Source organism: Dendropsophus ebraccatus, chromosome 2, assembly GCF_027789765.1.
Source record: "Dendropsophus ebraccatus isolate aDenEbr1 chromosome 2, aDenEbr1.pat, whole genome shotgun sequence".
In the NCBI taxonomy this organism is placed as follows: Eukaryota; Metazoa; Chordata; class Amphibia; order Anura; family Hylidae; genus Dendropsophus; species Dendropsophus ebraccatus.
In genome coordinates this window covers 128423070-128442550 of record NC_091455.1, presented here as the reverse complement: position 1 = coordinate 128442550, position 19481 = coordinate 128423070, and the positions used below count along the sequence as shown (strand labels likewise).

Genomic DNA, 19481 nt, shown 5'->3' with positions numbered 1-19481 from the left:
AGAGAATAGGAGGGCTTCAGTGTATACCTTTTTTTATTGAGTATTTCAGTTGGTGTTTGTAACCGAAACAAAGAAAGGTCGGTGTTACATGGGTCATATTACGGATGTATTTGTGTGTCTGTATTACAATCCAGGCCTGATCATGCGTCTAATGACCTAAACCATGGGTCTCCAAACTGCGGCCCTCCAGCTGTTGCAAAACCACAATTCCCATCAGCCTGGACAGCTAAAGCTTTGGATTTGGCTGTCCAGGCATCATGGGAAATGTAGTATTGCAACAGCTGGAGGGCCGCAGTTTGGAGACCCATGACCTAAACTGACTGCTGTCAATTTGAGCCATAAGTAGTACAGTTGGGTTGGAGATTGTGTCGGTAATAAAGATGCAAAAATGCATCCAAAATACACTTTTGTGAAACCTGCAAAGAAGGTGCAAATACTTCCATTATAACTTTTCTCTGTATCCAAAACCAGACAAAGAGTGAAACAGACAAAAGACACAAACCAAAATACTATGTATTAAAGAGGTCTTAGATTTGCAAACTTTTAATTGCAAGTTGAGCAAACTTGAAGCCTGCATTAAATGAAAAAATAAATTGCCAGAAATACATATGTACCTTTTTTGGCAATGCCCGTATTTCCAGACACCATGTCAGCAGATATTGCACAGAACACTTTTCTGGAATGTAATCAGGTATGACTGCCCCTATGAAAGAAAAAAATGGTGTAAAATGATTTCATTTGAACTAGTGGAATTCTGTTTTTTCCCCCCGAAACAGAAAAATAACAAAAAAATATCAACAATATTTGACCACTGGTGGCTGGCACCAATTTCACAATTAGCAGGGTGTTCAGCTCTCAGACAAAGAAATTTTGGGGCAGGCTGTTTCAAACAAATTCAGTTACAGACCCCGAAAGATTTAAAATAGTTGTCCAGGATAAAAAAAGTGATAGCCAATTGCCTCTGGCTCCATAATGTAGCACAGGTGTTGACTCCCTGATCAACTATTGATAGCCTATCCCGTGGTTAGGCTACCAAGTGTTTTATCCTGGAAAAGTTGTAGACGCTGGCACTGATAGTTGGCGACTAGCAACTACAAACATTTTACTGAAAAGTGGCTCCAGGTGAAAAATACATATAAAAGCAAATATATACAAATATGGATTGTGTGTGTATGATTTTTGTCTTAGACTGAAAGCAAGCTGTCACTGCTCAGTTTTCCACTTCTAAATAAGCTCTCTCAAGATAAACTTTTAGCCGTTTTTGTGATGGTAATCTGTAACCCGCTACATGGTCGCAAGGGGAAATTGAGGCTTTGTGAGATAGGAAGAGAATTTGAGCTCTCTACCGTATGAGGAGGAAAGTCGAGGGAAGCTGATCTGCAGAAGATTGTATGAGAGAGCAGACAACTGATATAGAGTGGCGTAATGTGTCTGAGCTGGAGCAAAGGTATTCAAAGTCAGTACAAGATGTCAAGAATTCAAGTACAGGGAGTAATGAAGAAAAAAAAAAAAAAAATGACTGCCATACCTCTTTTATTTGTTTCAGATTTAATAGTAAGGCAGACCTGGCAATCTTTCTTATCAGACAAACCCAGCTTGTTAATGAGATCTCTCACTTCATCATTAGGATTTGGACACACTATTCCAAATGAATCTCCAGGCTGGAAGTTAATTGTAGTACTCTTAAATAAAAAACAAAAAACAAAAACTATTTTAATAACCGTTTCAATTCAAATGGTCAGTAACTTTTCATTTAGCTTATGCTCATGCAATAGTATACGAGAGGATTAACAAAGTGCAATGTTTTCATGTACCTACATTTCTCCCTACCACTGAATTTTTTGTTCCTTGCCAAGCTTAAAGGGTTATTGCCATCTCAAGTAACATAGTTAAACTTTTAGGTCCCGTCAAGTAAAAAATTTTTGAAAATACAATTATTTAGCAAACTGTGCTGCTTTTTTACTCCCATTGTTGACAGCTCATTGTCAGTTACTGATCGCTACTCCGCTATACACACAGTGGTCTAGCTGGTCTATATACAGCTCTGGTAAAAATTAAGAGAACACTGCAAGATTTTTAGTTTCTCTGATTTTCCTCTTCATTTGTATATTTTTGAGTAAAATGTACATTGGTACATTGTTCTTTTATTATATAAACAACTGACAAAACATGGCAAAAAATGTTGTATTTATTTGCAGCAAATGAGAAATCATCAAAATAATAAAAAAGAAGCAGCACTGTCAAATAATGCAAAAAAAAACAAAACAAAAAACATTCTTATTAATTTAGAAACAACAATTTTAGTGTTTTAAGCAATTTTTTTTATCAATATTTATAAATAAAAATAAATAAGATTTGGTTCAGGTGATCACCTAATTAGAAGCACATTAAAAAGGGGTATTCCCCCCAAGCACTAAAAAATGAAATGCTCCCAAACCTAGCTGGTCTCACTTATCAAGTCCCCCTGAGTATTTTGAGCCGTCCCCAGTCTTTCTAGCTGCTGACGTTACTGGGTTAAAAGTTTTTCTAAAAAGCCTGTTTATATCCAAGAGGGCGCCGGGCAGGAAACTACATTTCCCATCATGCAGTTCTTCTTCCTTAGCTTTCTTTCCTGTCAACTGCTCCTCATTACTACATTTCATGAGGGAAGGGTGGGCTAGATGTCATTGCCATAGAGCAGTCAGAGAGGGAGACTGATCTGCAGCAGTGCCTGATCAGGTCTCTCTGACAGCTGACACCCTTCCCAGCCCTGCTGCAGGATCACTGTTTGGGCTGTGTAGCCCGGTCCATGACAGCAACCACCCCCTCCCCCGACCCATACTTATCACTGTTTCACTCTCCCTCCGGTCTCCTGCAGTCCCGTCCCTGACAGCTACAGCTTTATGGAAATGAGGAGTCCCAGGCTTCACACAGTGAGAGAAAATGAGACAGAGATAAGACCAGACCAGGCGACACACAGTGAGGAGGCAGAGGGAGGTGGACGGCAGCAGGGGCTGTCAGGTGTCCTCACTTCAGCCTATTGAAGGGAGAGAGGACACGTGATCCCGACCCCGAGGGTGGGGGCCAGGAGGAGGGAGTGTGTCGGAGTGGACTGGACTGAGCTCATTCTTTGCATCCAAGGGGGGTGAGTAGACAGAAAAAGCAGCAAAAGGACACAGAACACATAACTTGTATTGGCCAATATGTGAAGCTGTGGGTGGGCTTTTACATAGTGTAAAAAAGATTTTGTAAAATGAGGTGTACTTTGGTTAGAATTCAACTGACACTGGAATGGCTATCAGACATGTAGAGATGCTGATTTTTAGAAAACTGTGCAGGGGTCTCCTAATTTTTGCCAGAGCTGTATATAGCTATAATGTACAGTACAGACCAAAAGTTTGGACATACTTTCTCATTTAAAGAGTTTTCTGTATTTTCATGACTATGAAAATTGTAGATTCACATAGAAGGCATCAAAACTATAAGCTAACACAAGTGGAATTATACAGTATACTTAACAAAAAAGTGTGAAACAATATTCTAGGTTCTTCAAAGTAGCCACCTTTTGCTTTAAATTACTGCTTTGCACACTCTTCATGAACTTCAAGAAATAGTCGTCTGAAATGGTATTCCAACAGTCTTGAAGGAGTTCCCAGAGATGCTTAACACTTGTTGGCCTTTTTGTCTTCACTCTGCGGTCCAGCTCACCCCAAACCATGTCTATAGGGTTTAGGTCTAGTGACTGTTGAGGCCAGGTCATCTGGCGTAGCACCCCATCACTCTCTTTCTTGCTTTATTAGCCCTTACACAGGCTGGAGGTGTGTTTGGGGTCATTGTCCTGTTGAAAAATAAATGATGGTCCAACTAAACGCAAACCGGTTGGAACAGCATGCCGCTACAATCTACAATTTTCATAGTCATCAAAATGCAGAAAACTCTTTGAATGAGAAGGTGTGTCCAAACTTTTCGTCTGTACTGTATATATAGAGAGAGATTATAATATTGTCATAACTACGGCAATCCTTATTGGAACCCTGTTAAAAGTAAATTTTATGGCTTGTGGATCCATTTTTTGTAGTTAATAAAACAGGCACTGTAATGGAAAAACACTTTTGGTCTTAATATATCAAAAGTGTCTATTAGTCAGTGTTGAAAAGTGTACCTGTCATTTGAACAAACTTTTGATGTTATAGCCACATGTCAGATGTATGTATTGATGGGGGGTCCAGGTGCTGAGATCCCCGCGATTGCTAAAAAGAAGGGGCAGAAGCGCTAAGTGGCATGCGCTTTGTCCCTTCATCTCCACTTTTACTGCCAAAGTAGCAGTGAACAGTATTAAAATGGAGCCCTATGGAACTGGTAGACACAATTACCGGAAGTTCCATAGGTTACCATTATAACTCCATCTACTGCTAGTTAAGCAGTAAGAAACGATATGAAGGGGCAGAGCACCCGCATCTGCTCCTTCATTCTATCATTCAGCAGGGGTATCAGCACCCGGACCCCCACCGATATAGCCACCTGTCAGAAGTTTGTTTAATCAGGAGAACCAGCAGCGAGAAGTCCACACTTAGGACCCTCTTACACGGCCATGAATAAGCACCAATCTGGCGCTTATTTGTATGCCCTTACACAGCACAATTAAGTGGCCCTGCCACATGAAAGATCACTGCATCATTGGAGCACCTATTCAAATGCACCTTACTGCACCTAGCCTATTTAGACAGAGATGTGCAGTGGATAACAATTATTTTACAGGCAGCTATCGGCTCATCGCGGGCTTTTTTACAAGGCCTGACTATTGGGTATATGAGCACTCCAAGGAACACTCATTAACAATAATCATCCTGTGTAAAAGGGCCTTTAGAGCCCTGTCATGCAACAGACTGCCAGATAATGCAAAGTTTATGGGGCTTGCCACCCTCATATAGGCACAGAGCATGGAGACACCACTAATTCACCTGATTGGTCGGTGTCTGGACACTCTCTGCCCCTTGTCGAAAGTTTATTTTGTGACAGAAACACTTTAAATCAGTAATGTCTTAGGGTCCTATTACACAAAGCGATTTTTAACGATTAACGATTGCAAACGAGATTGTTTATCGTTAACCTGAAATCGTTCACCGTATTACACAGGACGATAGTCGTTAGTTACTATGATGATTGTTATTGCGATCGTTACTATGATCGTTTATTCCTTTTGATTCCAGTAAAACAATGAACAATGTCCAATTACACTGAACGACTAGTGAAAAAATGCGGAACTTGAGCGAACGAATGTGGAATTACAGCGAACGATTAGCGAATTAACGATAATTTTAGGTTCATAGGAACGATTTTCTGAGCGTTGCCTGCAATTACACAAAACAATTATAGTTTGAATTTGAACGATATAACGATTTTTCGTACTTTTTAATCTTCTTGTGCAATAAATACAACGATCAGCAGATGACAACGCCGGTACGCACGCTCTAGCTTCAGCGCGGCCTGTCAGCTGACAGCGGTCCCGGCCTGTGATTGGCTGAGCAGCCTGTCAGCTGACAGGTCGCTCTGAGGCTAAAGCGAGCGGGACCCGGGGAGAAGCGGACAACAGGAGCAGCCCTGGAGCATGGATAGGTAAAGTATACAGTTTAAGCAAGGGCTGCAAGGACATTGGTAACAATGTCCTTGCAGCCCTTGTTAAACGATTATCGGGCCGTGTAATAGGCCCGGTAAACGAGCACCGATCTAGCAGATCGGCGCTTGTTTACAGGTATTATCGGGCCTCCATCGGCCCGTGTAATACCACCCTTAGACTTTCCCTTCACAGACAAGCACTTACATTTAAGAGCTGCTGATCTGAATCATGAAACATACCACAAACAGCTACATATCTACCGTGCAAAATTTGCATTTGTTACGAGACAATGAGACGATTATAAAAAGGTTGTAAAAACTGTGATAATTACTGAAATGTCAAGCTCCAGCATTAAAGTTGTTTTCACAGCATTTTCTGTAGTAAGCCTTTTAGCTTGTCTGATGGGCACTGTGAAAATGTCATCTTCAGGGTACCGCAAACTTACAAATTCAGTATCCTGCAATGAAAGAAAAAGGATATTCAATTACATCCATTCACCAAAACTGGTTTTGTTTTCTGTCTTTCTGCCAGCCCAAGCACTCTCATTTTGTGTGTATAAAATGGCAGTCACCCCAGTCCAGTCCTAAACATCTCAAAAGCTGATCAGACTTGTTTGACAGGACCGAACCCTTAGAAACCCATCATAAAAATATACATATTTTCGCAGAGATACTTTAGTATACAATCATTGGGAAAACTTTAAGGGTAGCTTCACACGTACCAGATTTGAAGTGGATTTCGCGCTGCGAGTTTGCAGCGGAATCCGCTGTAAATTCTGGTGCTGTCACGTCAATGGGATTACATATCCACAGCGGCAGCAAACTTGCAGCGTAAAATCCACTGCAAATCTGGTACGTGTGAAGCTACCCTAAAACAAATTACCCCCAATAGGGGGTAAACATAGAGGCCTACAGTTCACAGGGTCACTTTTTGATGCCTTTTTAAATACTGGCATCTGCTGAGTAGATGTTGTCACTATGGAATATTTTAGGCTGGGTTCACACACAGTATTTTGGTTAGTATTTTCTTTCTGTGTTTTTTTTTTTTTTTTTTTTTTTTTTACAGTGCAAACAATTTTAAGAAACTCTGTAATGGGTTTTAATAGGCAAAAAAGCCTTTTTCTGTGCTCAAAAAGCTGTTTCCCAGCCTTCCCCCTTACTTCTTATCTGCTCATTTTCAGGCAAAATGTCCTCCATTACAGAGAAGCAAAGCGAGGCTATGTTCCCACACAGTATTCTTGGTCAGTATTTTGCAACCAAAACCAGGAGTGGATTAAAAAAACATAGAAAGGTTATGTTCCCACACTGTTAAAATTGAGTGGATGGCCATCATTTAACGGGAAATAACGTCCATTGTTTCAAAACAACGGTGATGGTTTTAAAATAGCAGCAATTACTTGTCATTAAATGACGGCCATCCACTTAATTTTAAGTGTGTGAACAGAGCCTGTGTTTTCAATCCACTCCTGGTTTTGGTTACAAAATACTAACCAAAAATACTGTGTGGGAACATAGCCTTGCTTTGCTTCTCTGTAATGAAGGACATTTTGCCTGAAAATGAGCAGATAAACAGCTTCTTGAGCACAGAAAGAGGCTTTTTTGCCTATTAAAACCCATTACAGAGTAGGGTCTTGCTGAGTTCATGCTAACCTATGGAGGGGGGAGGGGCCAAGGAGGATGAGTGAGCAGGAAGGGGAGACAAGCAGCTGTGCAGTTTGTAGACTGTCTGTGCAAATAAAATGCTAGATTCATAGGTCAGCAAGTACTTATTTGGGAGTTTGGTGAGAGAAGATTGCAGGATGTTGGTTCGAGCAGTCCTGCTTTTCTGCTCTCACTCATCCCCCTTGACCCCTCCCCTCTCCACAGAGCATAATGGACACAGAAACCCTTCTTCTTTTGAAGTGAAGGGGGAGGTAGGAAAACAGCTTTTTGAGTACAGAAGAAAACTCTTTTGCTCAATAAAACCTATCGCTTGTACTATCGATATTTATTGATTTCTGAAAAATGACATTTATTTTTGAGGACATTATTCCACTCAATGAAGTTAGACATTGCTATGCTGATCAAACATCAACTTTCTAAAGTTCAGTGGTTTAGTGCCTCTATTAAAACTGCAACGTATCACTTATAAATAACCAAGGGTGCCCTAACAACTTGTACATATATTCAGGTTGCTGTTTAGGCACCACTGGACTTTGCAATACTATAAAACAGAGTACTTAAAATAAGGACTTCAGCGATCCCATAAAAAATAAAATGCACAAAAAGAATATAGGTGCACTCACCAATACCACATTGATGATTTGACACATTTCCCTTTTTTTCTACTCTTGCTTCTGGCCTTGAACTAAAACTTTTACAAATTATCCCAGTTTTACATCATGGCATCCAACAGCGAAACTACATCTCCCAGCATGCATAGCAACTCGGAGCCAACTGCCAAGTATCGGCCTCATCTTGTAGTATCTGCCAATTGCTGGCTCAATCTATTTTTGCTTTACACTGTAAACAAAATATCTATCTATAGAGAGATAAAACAACTGTGTCTCCTTTCCCCTATACTGCTCAGGAGGCTGTTACTTTTCTGTTGTTTCCCTGACCCTTGGCTAGATGCTTACTGATTGATGTGATGTCAGTTGTGGACGGGGTTACAGATGATTTATTACAGCTTGCCTGGCAACAGAAGAGACAGATCATGTGATATGGGTCTCAGAAGGGATGGGGGCAGAGGAGTGGAGACAGAATGGACCAGGAAGTGAGGATTTTCTGCCGCTTCAGGGTAAGAGTCAGGATGTGCTGCAGACAAACAGCCCAATTAATGTAATAGAAACCTATTACAAACAAGCTTAAATTATGGGTGGTAATTGAAGAGGCTAAATCTTTCTTAAGTGGAGTACCCCTTTAAACTTACCTTTGCTACACAGTCAGAGATAACTATATCTAGACGAGAAGAAGGTAGAGCGGGAATATTAAGGCTGCACTGACACAGAGGAGGCACTGAATGGACAAGTGAGTGCTCAACTTCCTTGCTAGCACCTGACACAGCTTTATCCAGCAATGTGCCATTTGAGGCCAGGTCATTTTCAAGGCTAAGAGTTTGTATCTGCATGTCCAATCGTCCTGGTGCTTCTGGAATATTCTGGTTTCTGTTTGTTACATTGTTGAGTTCCTCGTTCATCATTTTACTTTCTGTCCTAGATAAGAATTCTCTTTCTAAGGCGACCCATAGGTCTTTGATCCATGGTTCCACAACCAACTCCAAACTGAAAATACAAAAAAAACAAAATGCATCACTGCCGGAGCACATTATGTAGTGCCTTTACTTTCAAAAGAATTCTAAATGGCTACTTTCATTTAGGAACAGAACTTTTGGCATGTCATGCAGCCATGTCAGACATTTGGATCAGTCAGAGCATGCAGCAGGCTTCTCCTGGCTATATTTGGCATTTTAATGTACAAGCTGTCTAGTTTCAGAAAATAAATGGGTGTAGGGGGTCAGTATGATTCTTTAAGGTTTCAATTTCAGTTCTATTTGTACAGGTCAGAAGTGTAAACATTGTCCTGGCTCCTGGAGAAGAAAAATTACTAAAACTTCTCGACTACGCTTTTGAGTACTGCACAAAAGCAGTGTACGTCCCGCAAACGAGCGGAACACAGTCACATAATGACTCCGTCCTGCTCATTAGAGTCAATGTGATTCCTATCGTGTAGCCCGACGTGTGGAGAAAAACGAGATGTGAACATACCCTAACATGTAAAGACAAAGCGACAGGACGGGTAGGATCTAGTTGGATGACCACCTGAATGGCACAGTACTACTCCCAGCATGTGAAGTACCTGTAGTAGACATTTTGTTACATTAAGAGGCTTAAAAGGAAATAGGTATCCTTCACATGAAGGCTCCACATGAAGAATAAGTTTCATTTCCCTGCCCCTTCTCTGGAGGCAGAAAAGGGTTAAGAGCTGCAAGAATCAATCTCCCTTCCCTATTAGGCATCCACTTTGATCTCGGCCCCATTGCAGCTAATATGGTAATAAATCTATGTTCAGCTGCTCAACCACGATTGCTGACACCTTACGCGAGTCTTCACTAACCTCCAGACAACAGTCTATGGCGAGTGAGCTGTTCCACGTGACTCACAACTCCTTCCATGCAGAGGAGACAAAGTCAATCAGGGCTCTGCTGTCTATGAAATGTACCCACTGATTGACCAGCTATTCCAGCCAATTCTCACCAATGCCAGAGACATCACTGAAATCTGCAGCTCAATGGAGACATAGGAAGTTGATTTTATATTCCACTTACAATGGCACAAGTGATGCCATGATAAGGTGAACTTATCATATGTTGAGGCCTTGTAAGTCAGGGGTTTACTGTATTAGGAGAAATTGTAGGATTTCTTATTCTGTTCATTAGAGGATAATTTTCTAATAGCCTGCGTGGATGCCCCCACTGCAAGTATCATAAAAGACACACCAAGTTTTGCTCTTACCCCACACAGTCATCAGCATATCCAGTGTCATAAAAATGTCTGGCACCAAGCTCTTGAAGTCGTCGGTCAACTATTTTTCCACCATTGCAAAAGTAGGTGTATTCAGAGTCACCAAGGGCTGAAAGTAAATACCAAAGGAAAAATTATATAAATCTATTAAAATGTTTATGTAAATGTAATATTAATGTGCAGCACTGCTCAGAAAAAAAAACCTAAACCAGCAATGCCATCAATAACAGTACATGACAACTACAGTTGAAAATGGTAGTATGCAGGTGTGGCATGTCATCACTGCCGGAATATAAAGAAGGACTGGCAGAGGACCACCAAAGCATCAGTGCTGACGCTGCAGAAAAGGCATTTATTTTATTTTCTTGAATGAGATGTCCAGGCAGCAGAACATGTAATAAAATCTATGAACAAATCCTAACCCTACCAGTTATTATTGGTTAGAGGCAAGCCTCATCAGTAGGGCACCCCTAGCTGCTGGTGGGGCAAAGCTGGGAAGGCCGTTTTCACAGAAGTGATAAGCTGCAAAGTGCACACTATGGCTGCTGTAGTCTCTGGTTTAGCAACATAATCAGCTTATTTTTCTACTTATTTTAATGTTATTCAGAGTTTAGGTCCCGCACTCCACATGGTGAGACCCTAGTAAGAAAAGATTAAAGGACAACTCCCACGAAATTTTTTTTTAGCTTATTTAACACACATTACAAAGTTATATAACTTTGTAATGTGGTTAAATACCCGGTCTGGCCCCCTTCCCCCACTTTCGGACCCCCGACCCCCCCGCCCGGAAGTTAAAGAATATATACATTACCTATTATGATCGTCATGGTCCTCTTCTCCCGGGCGGCATCTGGTGACGACGACGTCAGAGCCGGGGGGCGGTCCGGGTCTTCTTCCTCCTCGGCGTTTTCATAGAGAGTGAATGGGACGGAAAAGGCTGCTGGTGCACATGCGCACCAGCAGCCTTTTCATTGGCTGGAGCGCATCACATGGCTTCCAGCTTCGTCAGCCCTGATTGGCTGAGGTTGCTGGAAGCCATGTGATGCGCTCCAGCCAATGAAAAGGCTGCCGGTGCGCAAGCATACTGGCAGCCTTTTCCATCCCCAGGACCCGGAAATCAGAGACATCGCTGGACGGCGGACGGCGGTGACGCGGACGGCGGGCGAATGGAGGGGCGATCGTCACCGGAGGGATGGGGAGTATGGTGTCTGTGTTTTTTTTGGGGGGGGGGGGGGGCCCTGCGGGAGTTGTCCTTGGTTAGACAACACTTTACCTCACATTTTCAAATAGTACAGTGTTGTTTTAAAGCGGACCTGTCAGTAGTAAAGTAGAAGAATAAATAAGCCCATGGCTTCATAGGGCTTCTCATCAGGAATCTGGCCATAGCTTTTTATCTCCATAGGCCATTTCAGAGAGAGTTTTTTTTTGTTGTTATAATGCAAATGAGCCTAAAGAGCCCCGGTGGTGTTCCACAGCACAGCAAGAGCCCAGGTATGTCCAAATCTTGTCCTTTTAACCTAGCAGTTAACCTTTCAGTTAAGTGGGGTAGGCAGATACAATCAGGCTGTTAGGGTATGTTCACATGTCAATTCTTTGAGCGGAGAGTGCGCAAGGCATCATGTTGACACACACTGAATCTGTGGCTGGGACTCCACCACTTTTACTTAGTGTGAACATACCCTACGGTGGTAAACAGAGAATATGGGCTAGACTTACCTGGGCTCTATACCATTCTGGGAAATGCCCCCTGTAAACTTGAGCCTCATTTGCATATTAACAAAAAGGATTATATCTTAGGGCTAAAAAGGTATGCCCTGAATCCGAATGACTGGCCCTAGCTTTTCAAAGGCTTATTTACACACCCATTTTCCTGTTGACAGGTCTGCTTTAACAGGCCATCCCCTTGTTTATGACAGCTATTCAGCTGCCATACGCAAATGATCTTCTCTAATGAAATTGTGTATGGTCGTCACCCTCAAAGGGATGGGCTGTTACCAAGCTACAAAGGGGAGTATTTTAGAAAGTAGGGACGGTCCTGAGCTGGGTTCTTGTACCTGTGGGAACGCTTTCCTGGGCACTTCCAACTAATTTGCATACATATAAAACTAGCCAAATCGCATCACTAGAGGGGCTCATCACTAAACTAAAGGTATGTTTGGAATTGTGTTCAGATGAGCTATCTGCCTGAGCTTAGCGCTCATGCACACTGAGCAAAAGACAAGGAATTAAAGAAGAAAGATTTCTGCTTGAAATTACTCTCCTCCTTTTCTGTTCTGGCAGAATAGGAGTAGAATTTGAGCGGAATTCAAGCAGAATTCAAGCCCCATTGACTTCTATAGGATTCCTCAAGGGTAATCCGCCAAAAGAAAATAATTCTGCAGTGTAAACAACACAGCGGAAATCCCATTAAACACAATAGGAAATTGCTCTGTTCATAGTTTACGGGAGGAATTTCAAGCAGAAATTAAGAGCGGATTCCTCTTCAATTCCTCAGTATGCAAGGGCCCTACTTTGCTAAACAAAACCATGCTGATATGCTGGGATGTCAGAGACAGCCTTTTTTCCCCCTTCTAAGAGCTTCTAAGTATGCTAAATAGATTTAAAGAGGAAGTGCAGGGAATTTTTTTTTTTTTTTTAAATCTGAGAACCTTAAAAATAAATTCTTTGCATTGCTTTATAACTTTTTTTTTCTGTGCTGTGATGGTGTAAATCATACTTTTTGAACACTATTTATTCTATTTTTCTACGATGTGATGTGGCCCCACAATTCTGGCATTTGTTATTTTTCCGTTGATGGCATTGACCATGCAGGATTAATAACATTAGATTTTATTAGTTTAGAGATCCCTGCATGTGCAAATACTAAAGATGTTTCTCTTTCCTTTTTTTCTTCCTTTTATTGAAAAATGGGAAAGCAACCATTCAATTACTCATACAGATCAATGTAACGCGCATATAGTCAATCAGCGATTTCCTAGTACAGATACATCACGACTGCTATGATTACTGATTGGCTTCCCACAAATGTGTCACAGGGGAGCTGATTGGACCTCAGAACCACCAATGAAATTGTGTAAATGCTGTCAGCTACTAATGACAACTGACAGGTATAGAGAGGGCTACTTCCTTAATGGCACAATGTCGTGGGTCATTAAGGGGTTGACAAACAATTACTAATATACTGAACTATTTCTACAGAAACCAACAAGTAGCTAGCAGCATTACCTAACAATCCATATCGTACATGTGCAAAATAGTCATCTGGCAAGTCCTTGTTTCGAATTTTCTTCACAAATTTTAACGCAGCATCTGGAGGATCTCCGGTTCCAGTAGTGGAAATGACAATAATCACAGGATCCTTTTCATTCTCCAAGTTAAACTAAAAACAGAACAGAGAATTATTTCAAATGATTCCACCTCAAAAGTAAAACGATCTTTGCTGCCAATAGCAACCAATCAGAGTGCAGATTTTATAAAACAGTTCAGAAAACAGAAGTGCTGCTATGGTTGCTATTGGCCTAAGAAAAAAAAAAGGACAGTTTCGATCAATCTCTCCAAATATACCCATTTCTTTTTAATAAATACAATACAATAGGTGAGAAATACAGAGGTGGGACCTATACCTATCAGAAATTTACCTGGGTTGTCCAGGCTTAAAAAAAAAAAAAAAAAATGGCCGCTTTCTTCCAGAAACAGCATCACTATTGTCCTCAGTTTGAGTGTGGCTTTGTAGCTCAGTTCCTATAAAGTGAAGGAAGCTGAGTTGTAATACCACACACAACCTGTTTTTTTTTTTTTTTTTTTGCAGGTAAGTAGCTGTGCTTTTTCAAACCCTGGATAGCCTGGGAAAAAAGTACTTCTTCCAGCTGATTCTCCTGATCGGTTGCAGACTGAACAGCCAGATTTCCACCGATCAAAATGATCACATTTCTACTCTTTAAGGCTGGGTTCACACTACGTATATTTGAGGCTGTATATTTCAGGCCTCATAGCACATTTTTTTTAATGTGATAACATTCACTGCACAATAACACACCTTGTCTATATCTTTTAGAGAGAACACATCAGCAACAAACCCATGCTGCTCTGCCTGTTGGCTTATCTCCTCAGCAATGGCTTCAGATTGTCCCTTCTGGGTCCCATAAAGTAGCAGGAATCTCTTCTTCAGTGCACCACACATTGTAAACCTGGAGATCTGTGAATATAGATACAAAAATGTAACAAACCACCCATTGTATTCTCACTGTAAAGCCTGTAGGAGGGAGACACACATCCTGCTTTGCTTCCTTAGCTGCTCCTATAGTATGAGAGCTATTTCAGTCAATGTGACATCCCCCCCCCCACCCTCCAGTTCCCAAAATGATTGATGTATATTAAAATAGAAGCTACAAACTACTGAAAGGTGAGAAAGATGTCACCTTCCCTATAGACATGATTTTATATATAAGCATGTACTACTGATCTATGCAAAGAAATGAAATAAATAGGTGTCCTATAAAGTAGCTGCAGAAATGGTACAAAAAGGGAAATACAGTAACACAAATGCTGCAAATGCTGCAGAGTCCGAACCACAACCAAAGCTGCATTGGCAAATCTAAGTGGTCTTCAAGGTGATTTCCGCTTAGGGCTTTGTTCACACACACTATATTTGTTAGTAAAACATTGGCCAGAATTAACAAACAGTACTCGATTGTCTTGATGTGTATAGAACAACGGCCGTAATGTATACACCCTGTATAGACTACGACAGCTGTTAACTGCGGGGCAGAAAATAATTGACAGGTCTATTTACTATGGAGAGCAGCCATAGAAAATAGGCTGTGCTCACAGTGTAAAGTACAGCTCCTGGTCGTACTTTACACTGTGGGCAATAGTACATTTTGCAACCAAAACCGGGAGTGGAATGAAAACACAGAAAGGCTATCTTCACACACTGTTGAAATTTAGTGGCAAATAATTACAGTGACTTTAAAACAACAGCCGTTATTTGCCATTAAATGACGGCCACTAAAGTGTGTGTGAACATAGCCTGTGATTTCAATCCACTCCTGGTTTTGGTGGAAAAATACTGAGCAAAAATACTGCGTGTGAACATTTACCAGATTGCAGCAGATTTCATGCTGTGAGTTGCACAGCAAAGTCCGCTGTGATCCTGTGTCCTGTTATTTTCTATGGCTTTTCATACATGCAGTGGATATTTCATTCCGCTGTGAGTATATAAAGCCTCTTCCCACTTAACACAGCACTTTACCTGCCCACGCTCCAACCTGCTTCTCAGGCTCCCGGCTCCCTGGTATCCCGCTTAGCCAATCAGTGTGTTGGCCCACCACAGCAACTGATTGGCTGAGCGGGATGCCAGGAGCCACAGAAGCAGGCTGGAGCGCAGGCAGATAAAGTGCTGTGTTATGTGGGAAGAGGCTTTATATACTCGCAGCGGAATGAAATATCCACTGCAAGTATGTAAAGCCATAGAAAATGACAGGACCAGGAATCAAACTCATAATTAAGCATGATGCTGGGAGCTCTGAGGTCCAGTCCTCAGAACACCATCCGTGTGTGAATGACCCCTAAGATGTGCTTTCCATACCATTCCTTTCAAGCTCCCATTGATTTAAATGGGAGCTTTCATATAGAACTGCTCTAACACGTTACATAGCTTCATTCCTGTTTATTTTTAAAACATGCAGTTTTTTTTAACATTCCCCAGTAAAAGTCAATTGGAAGTGAAAATTGCACAGTTTTGAGTGTGTTTTTTTTGGCTGTGTAAACACACCCTATTAATAGCAAAAACTGTGCAGCCATTAAAGTGACTGTACCACCAGGCCCAGGCTGAAGCACTGGAGACAGGCCGATCCACCCTTAGTGGGAGGAAACCCTAGCCACTCTATGATAGGGTTCCATTGATTCTAATGGAGTCACGTCATGGAGGGGCTGGGGTTTCCTCTCACTAAGGGTGGGTCGGCCGCCTCCAGTGCTTCAGCCTGGGCCTGGTGGTACAGTCACTTTAAGCTTATGTACCATCAGGCCCGGGCTGAAGCACTTGAGCCGGACCGATCCACCCCCAGTGGGAGGAAACCCCCACCCCTCTTTGACACTGCTCCATTAGAATCAATGAAGCCGTATCATAGAGGGGCGGAGCTTTCCACCCACTGGGGGTGGGTTGGTCCGCCTCCAGTGCTTTAGCCTGGGCCTGGTGTTACATTCCCTTTAATAAACCACTGCAGTAATAGGCAACATAATAAACATTATCTTTACCTCTCCGCACTCCTCCAGTGCCGCCAGGTCCAGCACTACCACTTCAGAGACAGACTGATCTGGCCAGTGACAGCCCACTCTGACAATCACTTGTCCTGGCGCTGTGCCATGTCAGTCGGTGACTGGGTGAGTGGGCTGTCACTGATCAGCAGTCAGTAGGGGACCGGAGACACCAGGGCAGTGAGGAGAGGCAGGAATAGCATCTGTATTATGTTGTATATAACTGCAGCATTATGTACTAGAAGTGCTGGAGGACCCCTTTAAGTCAGCTGAAAACTGGGCTAGCCTTCACATTAATGCAGCTATGGGACATGCCAGCTTTTAGTATGGACGGGACTATGACAAATACTAACACGTACATGGTAATATATATATATATATATATATATATATATATATATATACACACACACACACACACATATGGTAGACAATAATAAAGTCTAACTTTCTAGAGAGCATGCACACACGGCGGTGACGCTGGAGGGAGAGACAGCTGATCATGCGCCTGATTGGAGACCGGTCAGAGACGTCATCATTACATTCTTACGGAACACAGGGCACCACCAGGCCTGGGTCACCTCACCTTGGACGTAGCAGATCGTGGCCGATCAGATGTGCGATTATTTCCCAGAATGCGCAGAGCTCTCAGCGCTAAGTACCTATAGGGAGCCAGTTACACAAGCCGACCGGCACCAGGAGCACGCATGCGCGGTACACAAGAAGCCCAGATTGTGGAGGCGCCTAGGAACGTACCACAATACAGCAGATAGGGGTGTACCTTTTACTTCTGCACGTTCCTAAAGTTCTCTTTTAAGGAAATTGCTATGCAGTTCACATACATGCAGGATAAAATGATATAATAAACGGACAAAAACCGCTCAGTTATGATGACTTAGCCGAGTCCCTACGCGGGTTGGTATGCGCCACTGTGGTGTTAGTTTAAGAGTGAGAAGGTGTTATTTGTGTTCTCTTCTCCGCGTTGCCGTGGTCCGGGCTTGCTGGGAGTACTAGTGGGCTTCAGGCTATTGCACTCTGGTCTCTAGTTAGACATGTGTGCCTCACGTGCTGTACTGCAGCTGCTGCCTCCTCCTCTTCCTCCTTCCGGTTTCTGTGCCGATCAGTTGCAGGGACCGGAGCCTATGAAGGTCAGTACTAGTAGTAGTAGTATGTTGGTTTATTACTGGAGTCTAGCAGTGTATGCAGGTCAGCTCTCATACACCTCCTGCTATATGTGCAAAGATCTATTGGCTGAGGGATCCTCTTAGTATAGAGAACTCCTATTCCTGGTTTGTGTGCACTGGGATATAGGGCTGAGTCCAGTATATACTGGTAGTCTGCACCTAGTGCCATTGTATTATTCCACATGGGGCGGACTTAGAAGCTTTGAGGAGGAGATTACAGAACCTTCCTGGCCCTTTTCTCCCCCTATCATACCCTGGTAGCTGAAGGCTGTGACATGTACTATTGTTATTATGCATGTGCTGTTAATTACCTTCATATGATTAAATAAACATAACACGTCTTAAAAAATATAAATGTTGTGTTTTTATTTTTAAAGAGGCGCTGTCTGCAAAAAATGTTTTCGGAGAAATCCAGAGGGGTTGTGATGGCAAGCAGTTTTGTAATCCCTTTTCTATGCTAAAGTAGTAGTAGTAGATGTGATCTAAAGCAAGTTTGTAATTTATAATTATTTTTTTTTTGTTATCATGAAAAACATTTTATTTTTATTTTTTTAAAGAATCTAAACAAAGATAGTCCTGTGTATGGCTGGGTTCACGCAGAGGAATTCTCAAGGAAATGAAGAGGAAAGTTTTCTGCTTGAAATTCCTCGCCTATTCAGCTCCCTTCTATGGGATTCCTCTAGCAGAATCCGCCCAAAGAATTGACATGTCAATTCTTTGGGCAGAAAGGAGATCAGCGGCAGAAAATTCTGCTGTGTGAACAACAGAGCAAAAATCCCATTGAACACAATGGGACATTGCTCTGTACATATTTTATGGGAGTAATTTCAAGCTGAATTAAAATGAATGTACCATCAGGCCCAGGCTGAAGCACTGGAGGCGGGCTGACCCACCCCCAGTGGGAGTAAACCCCCGCCCCTCTATTAGAATCAATGGAGCCGTATCATAGAGGGGCAGGGGTTTCCTCCCACTGAGGGTGGGTCGGCCCGCCTCCAGTGCTTTAGCCCAGGCCTGATGGTACATTCGCTTTAAGAGCGGATTCCTCTTCAATTCCTCGATAAGTCCTCACCTATTCCTCAGTGTGAACCCACCCTATCCCAGGCCATCTAAGCGCTCACAGAGAGAAGGCAGTCATATGACTGTTGGACACATTGAGCCATGACTCTCTGTACTGGCCACAGTTCATGTGCTTAGTCTGTTTTTTTTCAACCAGCACAAGACTTACAGTTAGGGTACAAACCCACTTGACGTATTTGCTGCGTGAATCAGTCTTAAAAATAAGCAGGCAAAACGCAGGTTGGCTTTATACAATTGTTCTGCGTTAAAATACGCAACTGCGTATTTTTGAAGCGTGAAGCTACATGCGATTTTCACACAGGTTGTTAACAACTGATGCTTTGCTAACAACAAGCTTCACGCTTCAAAAATACGCAATTGCGTATTTTAACGCAGAACAATTGTATAAAGCCAACCTGCATTTTGCCTGCTTATTTTTAAGACTGATTCACGCAGCAAATACGTCAAGTGGGTTTGTACCCTTAGGGTATAAACCCACACACCGTATAAGCAGCGTATTTACTGCTGCGATACGCAGCAAACACGCAGCAAAAAACGCAGCAGATTATATCTAAATAACTGAACACAGCATCAAATCTGTACCAACAAATCTGCTGCGTATTTGTTGCGTATCTGCTGTTTATACGGTGTGTGGGTTTGTACCCTTAAGCTTTATTTTACAGCATGATAACTTAAAAATAATGAATGCAAATTGCAAACTGGCTTTATATCACATCCCCTGCTGATTTCGATTTTGAAAGTTATAATAACAGAGACACTTTAAGTAAACATTATAAATTCTGTCACACTGTGGTCCATGACAATATTTGTTTTTTTTTTTCTCTTGAAAAAAAGAGACCAAACACAGGAAGTCTGAGCCCTTTCTGCA

General features: G+C 42.1%; 2 protein-coding genes across 5 annotated transcripts in view; one reads left to right on the top strand and one right to left on the bottom strand.

Moving 5' to 3' along the window:
* Positions 1–17444, bottom strand: part of MTRR (5-methyltetrahydrofolate-homocysteine methyltransferase reductase) — a 30597-nt gene extending 13153 nt beyond the window's left edge. The window contains exons 1-8 of one of the 4 annotated variants that reach the window (XM_069958288.1): positions 16939–17444; positions 14134–14292; positions 13323–13476; positions 10089–10206; positions 8507–8858; positions 5928–6053; positions 1529–1682; positions 615–703 (exon numbers count right to left, since the gene is read on the bottom strand). In XM_069958288.1, the coding sequence (XP_069814389.1) occupies positions 615–703; positions 1529–1682; positions 5928–6053; positions 8507–8858; positions 10089–10206; positions 13323–13476; positions 14134–14277 (1137 nt within the window). In that variant the 5' untranslated portion in view covers positions 14278–14292; positions 16939–17444. Of the gene's footprint in view, positions 1–614; positions 704–1528; positions 1683–5927; positions 6054–8506; positions 8859–10088; positions 10207–13322; positions 13477–14133; positions 14293–16352; positions 16409–16800; positions 16887–16938 lie in introns of those variants that run through there. The other 3 variants (XM_069958290.1, XM_069958289.1, XM_069958291.1) reach the window with 3 other exon arrangements.
* Positions 16910–19481, top strand: part of FASTKD3 (FAST kinase domains 3) — a 29922-nt gene continuing 27350 nt past the window's right edge. Inside the window, exon 1 of the mRNA XM_069958293.1 lies at positions 16910–17500. The gene's annotated coding sequence lies outside the window, so the exon portion shown is untranslated. The remainder of the gene's footprint in view (positions 17501–19481) is intronic.